General features: G+C 39.9%; 1 protein-coding gene across 1 annotated transcript in view; it reads left to right on the top strand.

Moving 5' to 3' along the window:
* The window catches only part of MCTP2 (multiple C2 and transmembrane domain containing 2), a 208,166-nt gene that overhangs the window by 133,116 nt on the left and 53,736 nt on the right, over nucleotides 1–21,314 (top strand). The window contains exons 11-16 of the mRNA XM_056571863.1: nucleotides 2,031–2,217; nucleotides 4,755–4,848; nucleotides 11,318–11,420; nucleotides 11,667–11,769; nucleotides 17,087–17,188; nucleotides 17,311–17,385. Of these exons, the coding sequence (XP_056427838.1) occupies nucleotides 2,031–2,217; nucleotides 4,755–4,848; nucleotides 11,318–11,420; nucleotides 11,667–11,769; nucleotides 17,087–17,188; nucleotides 17,311–17,385 (664 nt within the window). The remainder of the gene's footprint in view (nucleotides 1–2,030; nucleotides 2,218–4,754; nucleotides 4,849–11,317; nucleotides 11,421–11,666; nucleotides 11,770–17,086; nucleotides 17,189–17,310; nucleotides 17,386–21,314) is intronic.

Raw genomic sequence — 21,314 nt, 5'->3', positions numbered from 1 at the left:
GGCCAATATTAGAGTCTGTCAGATCTGCTTGTGTAACCTTCACAGAACTTTGAGAAAACATTCTGCACAAGAAGTCAGACATCTAAAATGAATGGTTACTGCTAGCATTAGACTAGAGAATATTCATAAAGTGCCTAAAAGATTAAATAGATATAATTTTAGAAAATTTGAAACTTCAGGACTACTTTTTATTTCTATCAATCTAGCAAGATCTAGATAAGCATTTTTCAAACTGTATGCCCCCAACTGTTGCAAAACTATAACTCCTAGCATGCCCAGACAGCCTAAAAGTGTTACTCCGATGTTGGTCTGCTGGAAGAATACCGGTGTAAAGGTTCTTGGAATGCAAGACAGGGGCAGCAAAGTTAGTCTAGCTACTAATATACAGTACTTCATGTACCTGTGTTTGGTGGCAGGTATTACGTTTCTTTGTCTTTCTTTTTTCTGGAAGTTCATTTTCTGCAGTCTACAAAATGAGTGTTAGACCTTTCCCAGCTTGCTGTGCAGCCAGAGACAAGACATCATAAATCAGGTGCTGGTGATGTTACCTGCGCACATGTGCGTGCATTCATAGTCACACAGATCCTCAGCTTGTGTGTCAGGTGATGTTGAGCAAGTCATGTGTCAAAGGGAGCATGGCTATGCTACAATGGGTGGGGCGACCAATGTGTGGGAGGTAAATAAGTCACCTCCCACCTTGAAACAAAGCATCCCGGGGATTGTAGTCTGAGGGAGGTCACAGAAACAGGAAGTAGCCAGTTTTCAAAAACAAGCCAGCAATGTGATGGGGGACACAGAATATGGCGATTTCCCACGAACATAAGCACAGATCCTTGGTAAGCATGTTCATTACTGTTGGTTATTAAAGTAACCTTATGTTGGATAACCCTTTTAAATTTCTTGGCAACTTTAAAACCACAGACTTGCATGAGAGTAAAGCAAAGAGGATACATATTTGCCTTATGGACAAATCCGTATCTTGATAGCTTTAGTACCTGGCAAGATACAAACAGGTATCCTGCCACCTGACCAACTTTTGGAGTTTTGATTTAATAGTTTAAGACCTAAGCTGTAAGTGCACTGAAGATTATTTCAGGTGACATATGTAAATATAAAAGGCAATGGGGGAGATCTATCAAAACTTTTCCAGAGGAAAAGTTGCCCAGTTTCCCATAGCAACCAATCAGATTGCTTCTTTCATTTTTAACAAGGCCTCTGCAAAATGAAAGAAGCGATCTGGTTGCTATGGGCAACTGGGCAACTTTTCCTTTGCACAAGTTTTGATAAATCTCCCCCAATATGTGTAAATAATGACCTTTATAATGTGACTAAGTTTATTAGGACTCTGTATAGTGCAATACTCCTTTCCCAAGTGAAGGTTGTAAACTTTTGTGTGTAGAAAGAGAAACAGAAAATCTATGAAAAAATAGGGTCAGCTCACCATTTAATGATGTCTTCAGTATATAAGCCAGCAGGACACTTGCATCTTAAATGGAAGCTTGGTAAACGGCTCAGCCCTGTCTCGGCTTGGATAATCCAGGAAATGAGGAAAAGAAAAGGTTGCACCCAGCTCCGATAAAAAATTCCAACTTTATTCAAAAGACTTTAAAACATATAGTAGATCATATCAAAATAAGATTTTTTTAAAAAGAGCCGCTCTAGAAACACCTTTTCAAGAGCGGCTCTTTTTTATCTTATTTTTGATATGATCTACTATATGTTTTAAAGTCTTTTGAATAAAGTTGGAATTTTTTATGGGAGCTGGGTGCAACCTTTTCTTTTGCTAATTTCCTGTAAACTTTTGAGTCCTATTGAACATGTCTATAGACCTTGTCCCCCACCTTGGTACTTGACAAAAGTTTTGCTGTCATGCTAGATCATTCATACCTTACCCGTTTTGCCATTAATGTCAGTGCTTGCATATTTTCTATTGTAGTACACAGTGATGAATAGATAATTTATAGCAATCTATTATGGAGTGTGATATGTAGCCATTTGTATGGTAAAACTGTCAATGATTCTTTATTTAGATGTAAAGTGGATATTGCTGGAATGCCCATTGAACACATAAATCGCCTAGAAGTGCCTATGGAGAGTAACCAAGGCTCCATACACCTGATGATTGTACTTACACCATGCACAGGAGTCTCCATTTCTGACCTCTGTGTATGTCCACTGGCGGACACATCAGAAAGGGAGCAATTGAGAGAGCGATATGTAAGTATGTGACAGTGACCATCTGCCCATTAATAAACTGTTAAAGGTTTCCAATAGCAAGCAGCAGAATCTATATATAATATAAAACTCTGTGTGTGTTCCAGCATCGCGTCCAAACGGCCAAAGATATTAACATCAAACTTGGCACCCGTTACTAATATGTCAACAAAAAACATAGGATAGGTGATTTAACCCTTACTCACCCCATTTGCCAGGGTTGGGGTTTTTGTTTAACCCCTTAAGGATTCAGGGCGTACCTTTATGTCCTGAGTCCACTCCCATTCTAGAACGCAGGCCACAGGTAAGGGACCCGTGGCTAATAGCGTGCGGCACTGACCGCGGTGCCGCACACTATTAACCCTTTAGAAGCGACGTTCAAAGTTGAACGCCGTGTCTAAAGTGAAAGTAAAACTTTGCCAGTTAGCTCAGGGGGCTGTTCGGGATCGACGCGGACTTACAGAATAAAGATAAGGTGTCATTTTTACTAAAAAATTTACTGCATAGAAACGGAAGCCCCCAAGAGTTACAAAATTGTGTTTTTGTCTTCAATTTTGTCGCACAATGATTTTTTTTCCGTTTTGCTGTAGATTATTGGGTAAAATGACTAAAATGGTGAAATGACTGATGTAATATGGATTTTTAGGTGCAAAATTGAAAGGGTTATGATTTTTTAAAGGTAAGGAGGAAAAAACAAAGTGGAGAAATGCTCGGTCCTTAAGGGGTTAAAGTCTATGGGAAATATATGTTACTGCATAACTTCCAAACGGCTGGAGATATTTTGTTAATACTCGGTCACATGTTACTTATATGTCCACTTAAAATATAGGATAGTTAATTTAACCCTTAACTACCCCCAGTTGTGAGTGTCGGGGTTTTTGTTTAAAGTCCCATGCAAATCAATGGGAAATGTATGTTCCCACATAACTTCCATATGGCTGGAGATATTTCAATAATACCTGGTACACATATTACTTAGATGTCAAGCAAAAATATATGATAGTTAAATTAACCCTTACCCACACCCTTATATAAAAGAAGGGTGTTTGTTTCAAGTCCCATGCAAGTATATGGGACTTCCAGTACCTTACTCCACAAACTCCGCTCTGCACCTCCTGGTGAGTGTGTCAGTCCGGCTTGCAAGCCACACCCCATCTCTCAAAGACATTCCCACTGTTTAAGCCCCACCCCTTTTATTATCTACCCTTTTTGTGCATCGGTCTGGCTTGCAAATCACGCCCAGTCCCACAAAGCCACATCTTCTTCTATTTTCAGCTTACAATATCTTCATCACAAATCAGTCCCATCTGATATGGGACTTAAGGAGGGGATATGAGGTCGGCATAGGAGGTTGAGATATGAGGACTGGCTATGGGGTTGGGATATGACAACAATATGAGGATGGGAAATGAAGTCAAAAGCTTCCTACTTTGTTGATTTTCCTCCCCCCAAAAAAAAAAAACCTGGGCAACACCAGGTACTCAGCTAGTTATGAATAAAACTCTAGCAATTCTAAGTAACAGATAGCATTATAGTCTAAAGTGATAATCAATTCTGTTCTTCTTTTGTAGGAGTAGTACATATAAGATTTTAAAAAGTAAGGCTCCTTTCACACCATGTTTTCAAACATCCAGCAAAGTATCCATTTTTCTGTTTGCTGGATCCAGCCAAATGTGTACGATCATGTTTTTCAAAGATAGCATACATCTTTTTATTATTTTCTGTAGGAAACATGCCTAATATGACAAACACTGATCAGACACAAAATGACCGACAAAATGTGATGTCATTCTGTTGCCCTATACTCTATAGAGACTTAAAGGGGTAGTCCAGTGCTGAAAAACGTATCCCCTATCCTAAGGATAGGGAATAAGTTTCCGATCGTGGGAGGTCCAACCGCTGGGGCCCCCCACAATCTCCTGTATGGGGCCCCAGCTCGCTGGCCAGATAGTGGGTGTCGACCACCGCACGAAGCTGACGCGCCCCCTCAGTACATCCCTATGGCAGAGCCGGAGATTGCCGAAGGTAGCGCTCTGGCTCTGCCATAGAGTTGTATTGAGGGGGCGTGTCAGCCGCTGCTTCTTGCGGTGGTCAACACTCTCCCTTCCCGTGGGCTGCCGGGGTCCTGTACAGCGGTCGGACCCCCCACGATCTGAAAATTATCCCCTATCCTTAGAATAGGCGATACGTTTTTCAGCACTGGATATCTCCTTTAAGTCCAGCTGAGATGGAAAGTGATGCATCCAGCTTTATGCTGTGCAGAATAGCCACATTTTAGCCACACATGTTCTTACATACATAGATTTACTTACAAATACATTTAGTATATGTACTACTCCCACAATAGAAAACGAAGCACAGAGATGGTTGCCATTTTGCTCTAATTTGGACAGTCGTGAACCAATGAAAGTGCATGTTCTTTGATTTAAAAAGACAGGTACACATAGAGGGGTTGTGGATTTTGTTACAGAGAAAAATAACCAGACTGGCTTATCTAGATGGCATCTATAGTAATTGACATTATTTCTTTGTTTCCATAGTGTATAAAAAACTCCTTTCAAAACTTGAAAGACATTGGCTTCCTTCAAGTCAAGGTATTAAAAGCAGAAGACCTCCTTGCAGCAGATTTTTCAGGTTGGTCAACTCTCTACCAATTCTTCAAAAAATATTTTTACCTTTATGGTGGGACCAGCTTTTTGCAGTTATCAGACAGATGCTCTTTTACAAAGAATTACATTTTCTGAGTACATTGGGATATGTTCCAGCCAGAGACCTTGGTTTTAAAAAAATAAATAAATACACCAAAAACTCCAACAATTTTTGTTGGCATTTGTAAAATGGCAGCACATATCATTTTGACTTTATTACAAAAGAGTGAAAACAAATATTGCCCGGTAAGCAATGAAGAGGGTGCAGAACTGGCATGAGCATTGTAGATGCTTCAATCAGCTCATCGTTGGTGTGTGACACCAAAAAATCTGATATTGATGACCTATCCTAAAGATAAGTTATTAATATTAAAGGAGTACCCCAGTAAAAAATAAATAAATAAAAATAAAATAAAAAAAAATATATATATAATTTTTTTTTTAAATAAATTTGTGCCAGAAAGTTAGATTTGAAAATTGTATACATATGAGAAAAAAATTTGTTTAAAGCACCACTTTTTTTTTTTTTTTTAAACCAGAATTTATTACTGCATAGTTAAAAAATATATTACCATGGTAGACACAATATTACAACTCAAAAATGATGGCTCAGTGCAATACATAGGAGAGCTTGTGGTTTGCTAATAAAGTAATGCAGCCATTTCACCACTTACAAAATATACCTCATATACCATGACAAAGGTGCTCACAGTGTTAGGTTAACATGATAGTCATAGGCACAGTTTGCCCCCAAACAAGTAGTCACACAAGTACATCAATAATAACGCTAGTAGTGCTGAGTGCTGCCATAGCTTTGTATTTGAAAATTGCTTCTATTTAAAAATATTTTGCCTTCCAGTACTTATCAGCAACTGTATACCACAGAGGAAGTTGAGTTGTTCTTTCCAGTTTGACCACAGTGCTATCTGCTGCCATCTCTGTCTGTGTCAGGAACTGTTCAGAGCAGGAGAGGTTTGCTATAGGGATTTTCTTCTACTCTTGACAGTTCCAGACACAGACAGAGGTGTCAGCAGAGTGTGTGGTCAGACTGGAAAGAACTACACAACTTCCTCTAGGGCATACAACAACTGATAAGTAGTGTAAGAATTAAGATTTTTAAGTAGAAATAATTTACCGACCTGTATAACTTTCTGGCTCCAGTTGATTCGAAAACATTTGTTTTCCACCGGAGTACCCCTTTAAGGTCCTGAAAATCTCTTTAAAGTGGACCTGTCAGCAGCCCCTCGGTGTAAGTAAACCAATGGCTGGATAGGGCTAATCATCAGGATTTCGAGCATACCTATTTATATAGTCCTTTCCATTTTGTTATTATGCAAATGAGGCTCAAAATCCAGGGAGTGTTCCCCAGCACAGAAAGAGCCCAGGTAAGTCCAATTCTTCTTTTGGCTAGCAGTCAAATTGGGTAGGTGGATGCAAGTGGGCCACTAACAAAAAAGCTTATATACAAAAAATGGAGAGAAGTATGAAGATTAAAAAAAAACTAGCCATTGTCTTATTCACACCCCTGCTTATCTTTTGATTAATCTTTTGATAATTTCAAAAAATTATAGCTACCCCTGAATTATTTCTGGTGCAATGTTCTTCTAATATTATGACAGTTTTCCCATAGGTTAGCAAGTAAAGTTACTCTGCTATAGCTCTACATTAAATTTTAGACCACTAAACTGGCAGCATGTTTTAACTATTAAACATAAAGCAATCAAGCTGGTCTGCGGAATAATGGAATCCACCCAAGTACTATAGCAGTGCTTCCAGTTTGTCCCTGATGTATTATGGCAGCAAATCTGGGTGCAGATTATGAATGTCATGGTGGGATGGGTAGGAGAATGCACAGCAGGTTCTGACAGTTTCAGATTTGACTAATGTTTCACTCGTCCAATTACAAGGCAAGGGTTAATTTTATTTGACGCCTTATTTTGCTCCATGTGACACTGTGAGGATTAATTGGAATTCTTTTTAGGAACATTTTGTGAGGAGCTGTAAGCACATCCTTATTTCATTTGTGGAATTTGAATTGATCGCTCATCTTTCCACCAGCTAAACATGAGCCGGTTGGATGTGGACCACAGCGTAGAGATTCTGATGCTGGAGATAATCGTTTTGTCAATGTGAAATGACTTTTCTGCCTCATTGACTAGTTTTTGTACATGTGCATGTTATTTGCACAGATTGCATTTGTTCACTGACCAAAAACAGTGTTCAGAAAACAAAATTGCAGGGTGAAATTGTCTTTTTCTGTTGTGTTTTTTTTTCTTCCCCTTTTTTTCTGTCCACTGTCGCATTTTAATGGTGAGCGTAGTTAACGCTTTCACAGCCACTAATAAGAGAAACGTTAGCATTCTATTTTTACAATATTGTTTTCTGTCTTTTTTTTCTTATCTTCTCTTTGGCACAACGCAGTAAGGCCTACACTATAAAGATAATTACTTGTAGTTCAATTGTATTGCCAAAATTGCACTTAATCAATAATTGTCCTTAGGAATTTAATTATATTCTATGGGTGACACCATGCAATTTCATTTTGCTTTGTTTTTGAAGACCAGCTCAGCTCTGCTACATCTGTAATTTTAAAGAACCTATCTTACCGCAAACTGGTTGATCTACAGAAATCCAGATCTCTTTACCCTGAGCTGATCTTATGTAGCTAAATCCCTTTACATTAAGTTTGTACAGTGCCTTCCCTTTACCTTAACTGTGAGATTTACATATCCTTAAGCTGTGATCATGGCTGTTCTACTGTAATCACTCAGACTGGTAAAGATTTGGGACATCTTAAGGTCCCCATACAACTTATACTAAAGTCAGTTGGTTTGGACAATATCTCTAAGGTGTATGGTGACCTCTCGACAATGTTGCTAGAGAGAAGGGTCACGTGTGGTGGATATGCTCTTTTGGCAAACCTTACTAATCCCCTGCTCCTGTGCTTTACCCAGTCTATGTTTACCCATCTCCAGTGAGGTAATGTTGATAAAACATTTGACTACAGCAGTGTTGAGTAGTGTTGTTGACTTGTCATCGTTAAAACCAGTGTTGGCACGCCATGTCATCACTGGAACCCAGTAAATATAGATTTGCAGGGGAACAGGGAGGCATTGTCATGAGAGTGGCATGGGATTGGTCTGCTGAGTATTACCTCCAATATTTTATTCTTGTATACTGTTGTAAATGGTTGGAAACCCCTTTAAAGAGATCATCCAGGATAAAAAAAAAAAACATAGCTGCTTCCTTCCATAACCAATGCCACATCTATCCTCAGGTTGTGTGTGGTATTACAACTTGGCTCCATTCACCTCAGTGGAATTGAGCTACGATATAACACTAAAACTTAGGCCAACAGTGGCATTGTTTCTGAAAGAAAGCAGCTATCTTTTTAACCCCTTTGGGAGCATTCACATATGTATATTTTGCTGCAAATTTTCTGGGCTGACATTCCATAGATATTGGGCACCAAATTCAGTGAATTACTCTCGTAAATTTTGTCTTGTGAACTTAGCCTTAAAGGGTTACTCCGGCGCTAAGACATCTTATCCCCTATCCAAAGGATAGGGGATAAGACGCCTGATCGCCGGGGTCTCGCCGCTGGGGACCCCTGCAATTTTTCATGCAGCACCCCGCTATCATCAGCCTATGGGAGGGGGTGTGGCGGATCTCACGCCCCGTCCCATAGGCTTGCATTGAGGGGGCGGAGCGTGATGTCACACGAAGGTGGAGCCGTGACGTCACGCTACTCCAGTTCCGTGATCGTGAGTCATCATACCCAGGGTGATGTTCGCTCCAGAGGCTGACGATAGCGGGGTGCTGCATGAAAGATTGGCGGGGTTCCCCAGTGGCAGGACCCCACGATCAGGCAACTTATCCCCTATCCTTTGGATTGGGGATCAGTTGTCTTAGCGCCAGAGTAACCCTTTAATGGGGTTATCCACCATAAGGTGATTTTAGTACATACCTGCCAGGCTATCTGGGTACTTCATGTTTGGTTTGGTCTCTTAAACTACACATCCCATAGTTCCATGCTTGTAAGTGTTAAGTTACATTCCTTTTTCCCACACATCAGCCACCCCACCCATTGCAGCACAAAAAAAGCTAAAAAGATCAGTGTTTTCTAATCAGGGGGCCTACAGCTGTTGCTAAATTATCTCTCTGTCGCTCCACCCATTGAAGCAGGACTGGCTCCCTTTGCACTACTGACTAGTGATGTCAGGTCTCGGCACACTGCAACCTGGGAAATCCCTATACATGAGTAATTTTGTATGCTGTTAAAAATAAATATTGGGGCAAAAATCACATTGCAAGACCACAGTCACACATATTACCTATGCTAAATTTACAGCCCCTGTAGCATAGTCAAATAAAAAAAAAAAATCCTGAAATACCCCTTTAAGGGTAAATTGACCCTGTTTGGAGTAGAAATTTCTGCAGCTGTGCTGTGCATGTAAACTCTTGCAAATAAAAGGAAGGGAGCATTTTTTCGTCACAGAAACTTCTGCAACAGATGTGCTGCGTGAACTCCTCTTGAGGGCCCATTCAGAGGGTGGAATATCCATGCAGATATTTTGTGCAGTGCAAGCGCCCACACGATCAGTCGGTGCTAGGACCGCTCGAACATGCTTCATCTCCATAGACTACAATGCATGTCCAAGCAGACATGCTTAAAGAATTTGAGTTTCTGTGCCAAAATTCTTTAGTAATGCACATCCCTCCATGTCTTAGGACAACCTCATAGTTTAAGTGTTCACTTCAGTACATTAAGTCTCTGGAAGTATGTCTTCAGAAGGTCTATGCATGCACAATGTGTATTATACACAACCAAGTATGTGTGTGTATGTATGTATGTATATATATAATATATATATGTATGTGTGTATATATATATTTGTTTTGTTTTTGTTTTTTTGCATAATTTTTCTTTATATTTTCCTCAAGAAATTAAGATATTCATTAACATTCATGTCACTATTGATAAAGTTTGTTGAATTTCCTAACATTACAGTTTGGGAAAACTCTTATGTATTATCCATTCCTTCATATCTATTCAATAATTAACTTTTTTTTTTTTTCAGTTTACATATAATTTAGAGTAAACAGTCATTCAGGAAGAAGTAACTCAACGCAGTCCACTCTTACAACCTATCAAAATATTTTTCCTCTTTAGCACTCTAAAAATTAGTCTCCTTAATGCCTCTTAGAGGGAAAGTCTATATAATAACTGGTTTTATACAAGGAAGTGTTTATATCAGTAGAACTGCAGTTCAATACAAAGGTTTTAAGCTGCCGGGAAGGTTGGAAATGACCCATTTTGAAGTAAAGTGTATGAAGACGAAGGAAGCAGAGTCCTCTGTGAGTGTGTGTTGATGGGATCAATAAAGTGCATTCAGTAGCTTCAAACTCTGCCTTCAAAACAAATGACAGTAAAAAGATTTTTAACCTGGAATCGGTGAGCGCAAACCATCAGTTTCCATAACTTTTCATCATTAACCACAGTTCAGCAATTTGGAGAATGCCACTGGTGCAACATATGTAGAAATAAAAAATCAATGTAGGCGTTGTGCGCCGGAGCCATAAACCTAAAAGGCAGTTATCCTGTCAAGATAATGTTTTTTTGCTGATAAAGTTTTTTTTTGTGATGGCTGGTAAAGCTTATGGATTACCAGTGTAACTTTCGCTGAGGAAATAACACTACTAATACATGGCTCTTAAGGACAAACTGTGCTCAGACCTAAAGTGCTGCTTCTTTAACTGCTTCAGTGCCTTGGTGGATGACTTTTCATAGCTAAGGTGATGCATCCTGGAAAATAGATGTTGCCCTCATAAGCCAAACTAGCTTTTCAATGGATGTCTGTTCATTGGGGGTGTTCTGCTTTATTTTAATGGTTAGAACATACGTAATACTTAGTACAAAACCAAGATCATATAACTTGTAGTGTTTTTCTCTTTTCTCGTTTGTCCTGTTCACATTTTTGTCATCAGTTATGGATTGCATGCTAGAAGAAATACTGTTCAAGAATTAAATGCTAGCTGACCTGTATTTGTAATTGGAAATAATAATATGCATGCTTTATTGTATTTTTTTAATTTATTATTTTTCCGTATATGAAATACAATTTGTAACTGATGAATAAAATGTCTTATACTGAGAAATGTTAAAGGGGTATTCCGGCCTTAGACATCTTATCCCCTATCCAAAGCTAAGGGATAAGATGTCTGATTGCACAATCTCTGTGCAGCTCTCTGAATTCTGTGTCGGATGCTGCTCCTGAGACGTGACATCATGCCATGCCCCCTTGTGATGTCACACCACGCCCACTTGTGACGTCACACCACACCCCCTCTAATCGGGTCTATGGGAGAACTGTTAATTTACTCCCAAAAGGAAGTGGATGCGATTTATATATTTTTTTAAGTCTTAAACAATTACAATTCTCTTTATAACCTAGGTAAAAGTGATCCTTTCTGTGTTTTGGAGGTGGGAAATGATCGCCTGCAGACCCATACTGTATATAAGAACCTCAACCCAGAGTGGAATAAAGTCTTCACTTTGTAAGTAAATGACTATACATTTGCTTTTATTATATTGTATTTATGGGATCAAAATGTTATATACATATACACACACATGCGCAAACACACACACACACACACACACACATCAGCTTTCATATCTTTACAATCTCTAGTTAAATGAAAGCTAAGCTGTGATTGTTTACTATGGTTAGAACCAGACAGGTTTTATGGGGGGAATAAAAAAACTGTTAAAGTGTTTTTATTTTTTACTTTTTTTTTCAGTCCAATTAAAGATCTTCATGATTCTCTGGAGGTCACTGTGTTTGATGAAGATGGAGATAAGCCCCCTGACTTCCTTGGAAAAGTAGCGATCCCTTTGCTGTCTGTAAGTTTTTTTTTTTTTAAGTTTTTGTTTTTTTAAGTATTATGTTCAATTCCTGATTCTGTATTTGCCAAAGGTTTATTCAAGTATTACATTTCTATTGGAAAATGGCTGTTTTAAGTAAGGATCGCCCGATTATCGGTTTGGCCGATATTATCGGCCGCTATTCACGATTTTGGACGTTATCGCTTTCGGCAATTACCTTGCCGATAATGCCCCACTCCCCCGGCCAAAGACCGGCGCCGCTGCTTCCCCATTGCCTCCCCCATCCCCGATTTATAATTACCTGTTCCTGGGGTTCGCGCTACTCCTGGCTCCTGCGGCGTCCTGCGCTATTGCTGTGCGATGACGAGTGACGTCCTCAACGCAACATCACCGTTAGTGCGCACAGCGACAGCTCATGACGCCGCCGGAGCCAGAAGTGGCGCGGACCCCGGGAACAGGTAATTATAAAACTGGGGATAGGGGAGGCAATGGGGCAGCGGCGGTGGTTGGACTCAGGACCGGCAGGGGGAGAGAAGTGGGCGGTGGCGGTCTCTGGCCAGAGGATAGGCAGGAGGGGGCAGCAGCGGTGGTGGTTGGATTCAGAACCCCAGGACAGGCAGGGAGAGAGAGGCGGGTGACGGCGGCGATCTCTGGCCCCGCAAAAGCTGCTGCAGTTCATTGATTTAAAGTGCCCGCTTTAAATCATTGATCTGCAGCGGCTTCTGTGGGGGGGAGAAATAGCTGATAACTTATACCGATAATATGATATAAGTTATCGCCTATCGGCCTGAAAGTTCACAAATTATCGGTATCGGCCCTAAAAAATCAATATTGGTCGATCTCTAGTTTTAAGACATTTAAGTTCCACAAGTCAGTCTTAGTCTGATATCCTGCTGAATCATGAGTAAAACATGTATTTATTAGACTAAATGCCCAGAATTATGGCTTTATTTGCTCCAAAACATTAGTATATATGCATTGCACCAGGTTTAATATGTGTTTTATACCCCAAGATCTGCCTCCCACTCAAAAAAATAAATTAAATAAATAAGCGCACAACCTGGGTTACAGTAACATGGAAGATTCTGTTAAACCTGGGACAAACAATGGTGTACAGTGGACAAGGATGAGACTGTACCATCAAAATCTTTATATGTAGAAGAATGAGAGCAACTAGTCATACTTTAGCTGTAAGAGCAATCGATAATCCGCTGGAGCCTGCTAAGAGACCAAGGAAGGAAGAGTGCCCTCTGACATGCAATCTTTTCTCTGAGGGCAAGAGGGTCAAGCCCACAAAGGGAATCTGGTAGCTTGCCAACCAGGACAGAGTGCCAGATGTTTAAGAAAATATCTAATTGGTCCCAGTCCTTAGACAAATTATGCAGAATCACCTATTGGTCCCAAATGTGGAGGTCGTAACGAAAAATACCAATGAAGACAGGGCAATGGCGATCCTATTACAACCTATGGTAACAGCTAAACCAAATGGGGCAAGAGACCTTTCAACCCACCCATTTCATGTTATGGGCCCAATCCAAAACTCTGCAAAGGACAGCCTACTTATAGTACAATCTCAGGTCTAGAAGACATACACTTCCAAGCTAACTAACTCTCGGCCGACTAGAATCCCATACAAAAATTGACACTGCACATTGCCGATTCATAGGTTAGCTGGCTGAAATACAAATAGGAATAGTTGGGAAAAGGTATAACAATCTTAGCAAAAAAATACATTTTTATGATGGTCAGCCTCCCAAACCAAGAGACCTGGTTTCTGAATGTAATTATGCCGGTCGTCATGCGTCTTGTTCAGCATGGAGGTATAATTAAGCGAAATAAAAGAATATTTATTCCCAAGTAAATAATGCTATCTACTTGCCACAAGAATGAGAAGGAAAAACAATTTTCCTTTTTTAGTATTGTCTCCATGTTGTGCTCATGCTTTTAAAGTGCACTGCTCCCTTTTGCACTGCATTATTTTGCACATGCTCATATGAATGTGTGTTAGGCTGTAATTCTCTATTCTTCTACTCTAGTTTTTGAATTGTACATTGTAATGCAGGCTTGGGTAAGTCTGTGCACATGCCGATGTTTACAGTGGAACTGTTCCTGCTCGCCGTACTTCTGTGCAGTTTTTGATGAGTTAACATGTCCCCCGGTCCCCATATCCCTGATGTTATTGGAAGAGAGAGCCTTGAGCAGATGCTCTTGTACAGCACCACTCTGTGCCAAATGTTCTGTGGGATCCTCACGCAGACTGTTCATACTCGTTTTTTAAGAGCTGCCCAGTCTTTCAGCAATCTTTATGGACTTTGGGATGGCTCTTTAACTACACCTGTATAAAGGGAATGTGTCAGGAAAGTGGCCATAAAGAACATTTGGCTACAAGTGATACAACATTCTCTATCGGTGCTGACATTACAGCAAATTTATGAATATGCCAGAAGGGCAGCTTGTATACCCAGAGAACATGTCATGTTCATTAGAAGGTGGAACCTGTGCATTATTAACCTCTTGAGAGCCTCCAGACGCACAGCTTTACCTAGATTTTTGTTAGACAGAATCTTTTCTAATTTATTATAATTCCAAGTATCTTTTTTTTTTTTATCTTTAAGCCATTTTTATCCAGAAAATATATTTTTCAGCTTGACATTTCATATTGCAATGTGTAATTCTACTACTCTGACATACAAAACAAAAGAAACAAAAGAACTAGAATATAATGGGACTTAACATGATCAAAATCTGAGGAAACAAATAAAAAAATTCCTTTGTAAAAAAAAAAAAAAAAAAAAAAAACTACATGTAGTATTTTGCATTAGTGCCATTTTGAGAATTCTTCCTGAAGGTTCTCTACACTTACAGGAGACTTTTTGTTTTCTATTCATCTAGATTGTGGTAATTCAACTCATACCAGGATCCTTTTAATTCTTAAAACTATTCTTGTGACAAGTAGTATGGCAAAATATTTTTCCTTTTAAAGGGGTACTCCGCTGGAAAACATTTTTTATTTTTTTTTATCAACTGGTGCCAGAAAGTTGAACAGATTTGTAATTGCTTCTATTTAAAAATCTTAATCCTTCCAGTACTTTTAAGATTCTGTATGTTTCAGAGGAAATTATTTTCTTTTTGAATTTCCTTTCTGTCTGACCACAGTTCTCTCTGCTGATACCTCTGTCCATTTTAGGAACTGTCCAGAGAAGGAGAAAATCCTCATAGCAAACCTATCCTGCTCTGGACAGTTCCTCACATGAACAGAGGTGTCAGCAGAGAGCACTGTGGTCAGACAGAAAGGAAATTCTAAAAGAAAAGAAGCCTATAAATACTAGAAGAATTAAGATTTATTTTTAATAGAAGTACCGTAATTTACAAATCTGTTTAACTTTCTGTGGTCAGTTCATTAAAAAATGTTTTCCAGTGGAGTACCCCTTTAACCCCTTAAGGACCAAGGAGGTTCCGGTACATCCTGAGTCCTTTCCCTTTCTATAACGCAGGGCCCTGCCTCTACCAACGGCCGGGACCCGTGGCTAATAACGCACGGCAGTGATCGCGGTGCCGCGCGCTATTAACCCTTTAGACGCGAAAGTCTAAAGTGAAAGTGAAACCATGCCGGTTAGCTCAGGGAGCTGTTCGGGATCGCAGCTGTTAGACACGAGGAGGGTCTCCTACCTGCCTCCTGGTGTCCGATCGCCGAATGACTGCTCAGTGCCTGAGATCCAGGCATGAGCAGTCAAGCGGCAGAATCATCGATCACTGGTTTTCTATGAGAAACCAGTGATCAATGTAAAAGATCAGTGTGTGCAGTGTTATAGGTCCCTATGGGAGCTATAACACTGCAAAAAAAAGTGAATAAAGATCATTTAACACCTCCCCTATTAAAAGTTTGAATCACCCCCTTTTTCCCATAAAAAAAAAATTGTGAATAAAAATAAACATATGTGGTATCACCGCGTGCGGAAATGTCCGAATTATAAAAAAATATCGTTAATTAAACCGCACGGTCAATGGCATATGCGCAAACAAATTCCAAAGTACAAAATAGTGTATTTTTGGTCACTTTTTATATCATGAAAAAAATGAATAAAAAAAATGAGCCTTCATACCGACCAGTACGCGGTAAAATAAAAAAGTTATAGGGGTCAGAAGATGACAATTTTAAACGTATAAGTTTTCCTGCATAGTTACATAGTTAGTACGGTCGAAAAAAGACATATGTCCATCAAGTTCAACCAGGGAATTAAGAGGTAGGGGTGTGGCGCGATATTGGGGAAGGGATGAGATTTTATATTTCTTCATAAGCATTAATCTTATTTTGTTCCAGGAATGTATCTAATCCTGTTTTAAAGCTGTTAATTGTTCCTGCTGTGACCAGTTCCTGAGGTAGACTGTTCCATAAGTTCACAGTTCTCATGGTAAATAAGGCGTGTCGCCCCTTGAGACTAAACTTTTTCTTCTCCAGACGGAGGGAGTGCCCCCTCGTCCTTTGGGGGGGTTTAACCTGGAACAGTTTTTCTCCATATTTTTTGTATGGGTCATTAATATACTTATATACGTTTATCATATCCCCCCTTAAACGTCTCTTCTCAAGACTAAACAATTGTAACTCCTTTAATCGCTCCTCATAGCTAAGATGTTCCATTCCCTGCATGTAGTTATAATTTTTTTCAGAAGTATGACAAAACCAAACAGATATAAGTAGGGTATCATTTTAATCGTAGGGACCTACAGAATAAAGAGTGTGTCATATTTACCGAAAAAGTTACTGCGTAGAAACAGAAGCCCCCAAAAGTTACAAAATGGCTTTTTTTTTTTTTTTTAAATTTTGTCTCACAATGATTTTTTTTTTTCCGTTTCAGACATTAAAATTTGGTTATATATAAAATTTTATAACGTGTTAATTAACACTCTACCTTAAAACACACACCAAAATTCTGTTTACACATAGGTTGTCTGAACTTTTATACCCTACTGTATCCAGTTGGTAGACTAGAGCAACAGCTGCTGTGATGAATTGAGTAAGGCAAGGTTTCTGACAGTGCTCTTCATCAGGTTTAACTTCAAATCTTCAAAACTCCAAATCCAACTCTACTGTAGCCCTAACATCTTCTCATTTATCAGTATGCATTAAAAAGCAGCACCACATGGTAGCCTGCAAGAGCATCTTACAGACATGGAAAAGGGCTTCCTCTGTGCATTCCAGGCCTACAAAGTTTTATTTTCTCTGAAAAAAAAAATCTAACAAACTTGTAAAGTGAATTGTATAACAATATAAAAAATGTATTAATTTTGTAATCCTACATTTGTACCATTATATTTTCATTTGTATTATCTCCAGGTAAGACAGGGACTTCAAGTTGCTTATCTGTTGAAGAACAAAGACTTATCCAGTGCCTCAAAAGGAGTCATTCATCTAGAAATTGATCTAATTTTTAATCCGGTAAATTGCCTTAATCTAAATTAGCAGCTTGTTTATGAAAACTGCAAGTAACACATGTATTATCTAGTATGCTTGTGTGTTATTTTTATTTATTTTTTTACTTTATTTGTTTTGTTTCGAAGGTCCGGGCAAGTATAAGAACATTTAATCCCAAAGAGAAAAGCTTTGTGGAAGATAATCCAAAATTTTCAAAAAAGGTTTGTTTTCAGGTCTACTACAAATCTTTCTTTATTTGGTCTATTTTAGTGACTAAAACAGATTCAAAATGTTTAAATTCACTTGTGCACAACCAACTATCGACAAGCTTCATTCTGCCTGTATGCCTTATCATGGCACCTAGAGCTAAACAAGACATATGTTTGCCTGACAAATTTATTCATAGTGGTTAAAGGAGAACTCCAGGATTTCAAAACGTATCCCCTATTCCAATTCTCAGATCGTGATCTCCTGTAAAGGGCCCTTGATCTCCTCCTGAATGGGGCGTTTTGACCCCCGCAAGTGGTGTCCGACACGCCCCATCAATTGAGCACTATGGCAGAGCTGGAGATTCCAGAGTGCAGCGCCCTGGCTCTCCCATAAAGATGCATTAAGTGGGTATGTTGCCTGCCACTTTGTGTGGTGGTTAAAACGCCACATTCAGGGGGAGAACCGGGCCCTGTACAGGAGATTGTAGGGGTCCCAGAGCTCTGACCCCCCTCGATTTGACACTTATCCCCTCTCCTAAGTATAGGTGATAAGGTTTGCTTTCTCAGATTTCTCCTATTAAATGGGTACTGTCAGATCCAAAAACTTTTTAAAGTTTGTTACTGATGACATTTAAATCCCACCACTATGGGGTCCCCATACCTACTGGGATGATAACCAGTCCTGCAGCAGCATCAGGCTTGTCGATGAGTCATGGACAAGAGATGACTCATGGACAAGTCTGCATGACACACCAATCACCTCCCACCACCACAAGGGAGGGGCACGCCCCTTTACCCTGAGAGGATTTCTAACACTGTGAGCTAATGAAAAGAGGTATTTTTTTTTTTTTTTTAAATAAATATAGGTGATAGAGGCATAAGAGGATTAGGTACTGAGTAAGATATATTATATTATATTAAGGTGCAAATGTGCAACAGCAACTCATTTTTTCTATTCTCTGTATGTGCTGCCAATATTTGAAATCCCATTCACTACAATGTTATATACAATAGCGTGTATACAATGTTATATTCCATAAAGTCAAAAGTTCTATGCGAAACTGCAGTTTTTATATATTGCGGTTTTCTCATTGACTCTATGGAAAATAACATTGTAGTGAACGGGATTTAAAAAAATTGGCAGGTGTGTTTTAAAACCACAGCATGCCCTATCCCCTAAGGCCATGTTAACACTGCAAAATTCCGGCGGAAATTCCACCAAGATTTACTGTCCATATACTTCAGTCGGATTACGCAAAATTTGAAGGCTGGAATTGTGGGCGGAATCCCATTAAACTCAATAAGGCTTGAATTTTGGCAGACTTTTGTGCTTAGAGAACACAGAATTCTGCAGCAATTCCAACGGAATTTGTGTGAAACTTTGGAATTCCACTGTGTGAACATAGGGGGAGATTTATCAAAACATGTCTAGAGGAAGAATGATGTAAATGCCTATAGTAACCAGACTACCCTATTTTTTGCTCCATAAGATGCCCTTTTTCTCTCCCAAAAGTGGGAAGGAAATGTCTGTGCATCTTATGGAGCGAATGTGTGTGCCAATATCTGGCATTTGCATGATATCGGGGACTCGTTTAATGCCCCCCGATACCAAGGCAGATACCCGCTGCAGTGCCCCGCTTCTCTGCCCCGTTCTGCTGTCCGCATCCCCGTTCTGCCATCCATATCATGGCGTCCTATGGAGGAACATGTCTGAAATGCCATAAAAGGATGCACACCCTAAACAATTATTTGAAAAATGAAATAGCTTTATTATAACAACAATCCCTGAGGACACACCCCTGAGGAAGTCACATCGGTGACGGAAAGCATGGGGTCTTTCTGTGTGGACATGGGCTGATTGAGCTATTTTCCTCCTTCCTCCGTCTGGGGTCTGCCTTTCCAGTTATTGTACTTCATTTTTTGATGGTTTGATTTTGTGTTTATTTTTCCCTCTATGCCTGCTCTTTATATTTGCATTATTCATATTTGGTTTTAGGGGTTATTTTGCACACTGGATTTGTTCACTCCTCAACTGTCATTCATTTTGTTATTATTATTTTGTCGTGCGTGCAAGGAGGAAGTCATATTTACACCCATGTCCTGTGGTGGCCACTATTGGCCCCACTGTTGTAGTGTGGCTCTTTGGAGCTTTTTTAAGTGTTTTTAATGTTGTGTTGTCCCACATCATTTATTTTGATTGTTGTTATAATAAAGCTATTTCATTTTTCAAATAGTTGTTTAGGGTGTGCATCCTTTTATGGCATTTCAGTCTGGTTGCTTTTGTCGTCCTTATGGTTTTGTATGCCGGATAGCACCCCTCTTCGATATCTTATGGTATTAGCTTGAGTCCCCCTTCTCTTTAAGTGGAACTATGGAGGAACATATGACACACACGTCACTCCACCTCCTCCCCTGTGCACAGCGTAACGCTACGGAGGAAGGAAGAGTGACGTGTATGTCACATGCTCCTCCATAGGGCGCTATGTGCAGACGGCAGAACGGGGCAGCGGAGCGGCAACCGCAGGTGAGCAACTACCGTGGGTGGCACTGTCTACAAGGGGGGGGGGGGGGGCACTGTCTACAAGTGGAGGCACTGTCTACAAGGGGGGCTGCTGTTTACAAGGGGGTACTGTCTACAAGGGGGGGCCTGCTGTTTTTTTTCTTGTTCTCCTCCTCTAAAACCTAGGTTTGTCTTATGGAGCAAAAAATATGGTACTTCTTAATTTTTCCCAGGCCTCTTTAAATATAAAATAAACAATCTGATTGGTTCCTATGGGCAACTGCACCACTCTTTCTCTGCACAGGTTTTGATAAATTTCCCCATAGTGTTTTTTTTTTATTTATTTTTTCCCCCATTTGCTTAAATGTAGAGAGAAAAAAATAACAGCATGTAAAACCACATGCCCCAAATTGTGTTTCTGCCTGGAATCCGAAAAAAAAAAAATATATATATATTTTCCTGGGGAACAAAAGTCATTGGTTTAAGTGTGTTTAACGTCTATTTTGCTTTCAGCCAAAATAAATTGTGGTGTGATAAGGCGAGGTGCAAACATAAAGTTTTTGTTGCAGTTTTAATCTAAAGGATACCTGTCGTCAAACCATATTTTCTAAACGGACTCCCTAACTACTCCTTACACTCCTCCTGCCCTTTAAAAATTCAGAGCTTTAAAAAGCAGTGTATCATGCCTTTCCCCTTGCTCACATTGTGTGAGCGCCCAGCATGAGAAAGTAGGCGTTAAGCAGCAAGCGAGACGTCGCTGAAGCCTGCAAGAGCTGTGGCCCGCCATGCCCCGTACGTTTGGTCTCTGGCCAGGCCGGGAGGAGACCTAACTAACTGTTTGACTTGCAGCAGGGAACAGAACAGAGCCACCTAGTGGCCATTTTTTCAATTACATTAACCCCTTAACGACCACGAACGTAAATGTACTCCGCACACCAGGACGTACATTTGCGTCTTGCGTATGACCGCGAGCATCGGAGCGGTGCTCGCGTCATATATGGCAGGTTCCGACTGCTAGCAGCAGCCGTGGACCCGCCGGTAACTGCCGACATCCGCGATCGCGTGGATGTCCGCCATTAACCCCTCAAATGCCTTGATCAGTACAGATCACAGCATCTGTGTTCATGCGCATGTTAAAATAGATGATCGGATCGGCCGCAGCGCTCCAATCATCTGTAATGGCGGACGGAGGTCCCCTCACCTGCCTCCGTCTGTCTCCTGGCATCTCCTGCTCTGGTCTGAGATCGAGCAGACCAGAGCAGAAGATCACCGAAAATACTGATCAGTTCTGTGTCCTATACATAGCACTGAACAGTATTAGCAATCAAATTGCTATTAATAGTCCCCTATAAATATTTCATAAATAGTATATAAAAAAATTAATAAATAAAAAGTTGAAAAATGTAAAAAAAAGTGAAAAATCTCCTCTCCCAATAAAAAT

Source organism: Hyla sarda, chromosome 4 (assembly GCF_029499605.1).
Source record: "Hyla sarda isolate aHylSar1 chromosome 4, aHylSar1.hap1, whole genome shotgun sequence".
Taxonomy (NCBI): domain Eukaryota; kingdom Metazoa; phylum Chordata; class Amphibia; order Anura; family Hylidae; genus Hyla; species Hyla sarda.
The sequence above is the reverse complement of the archived record's forward strand: the minus strand, read 5'-3'. Positions and strand labels throughout refer to the sequence as shown.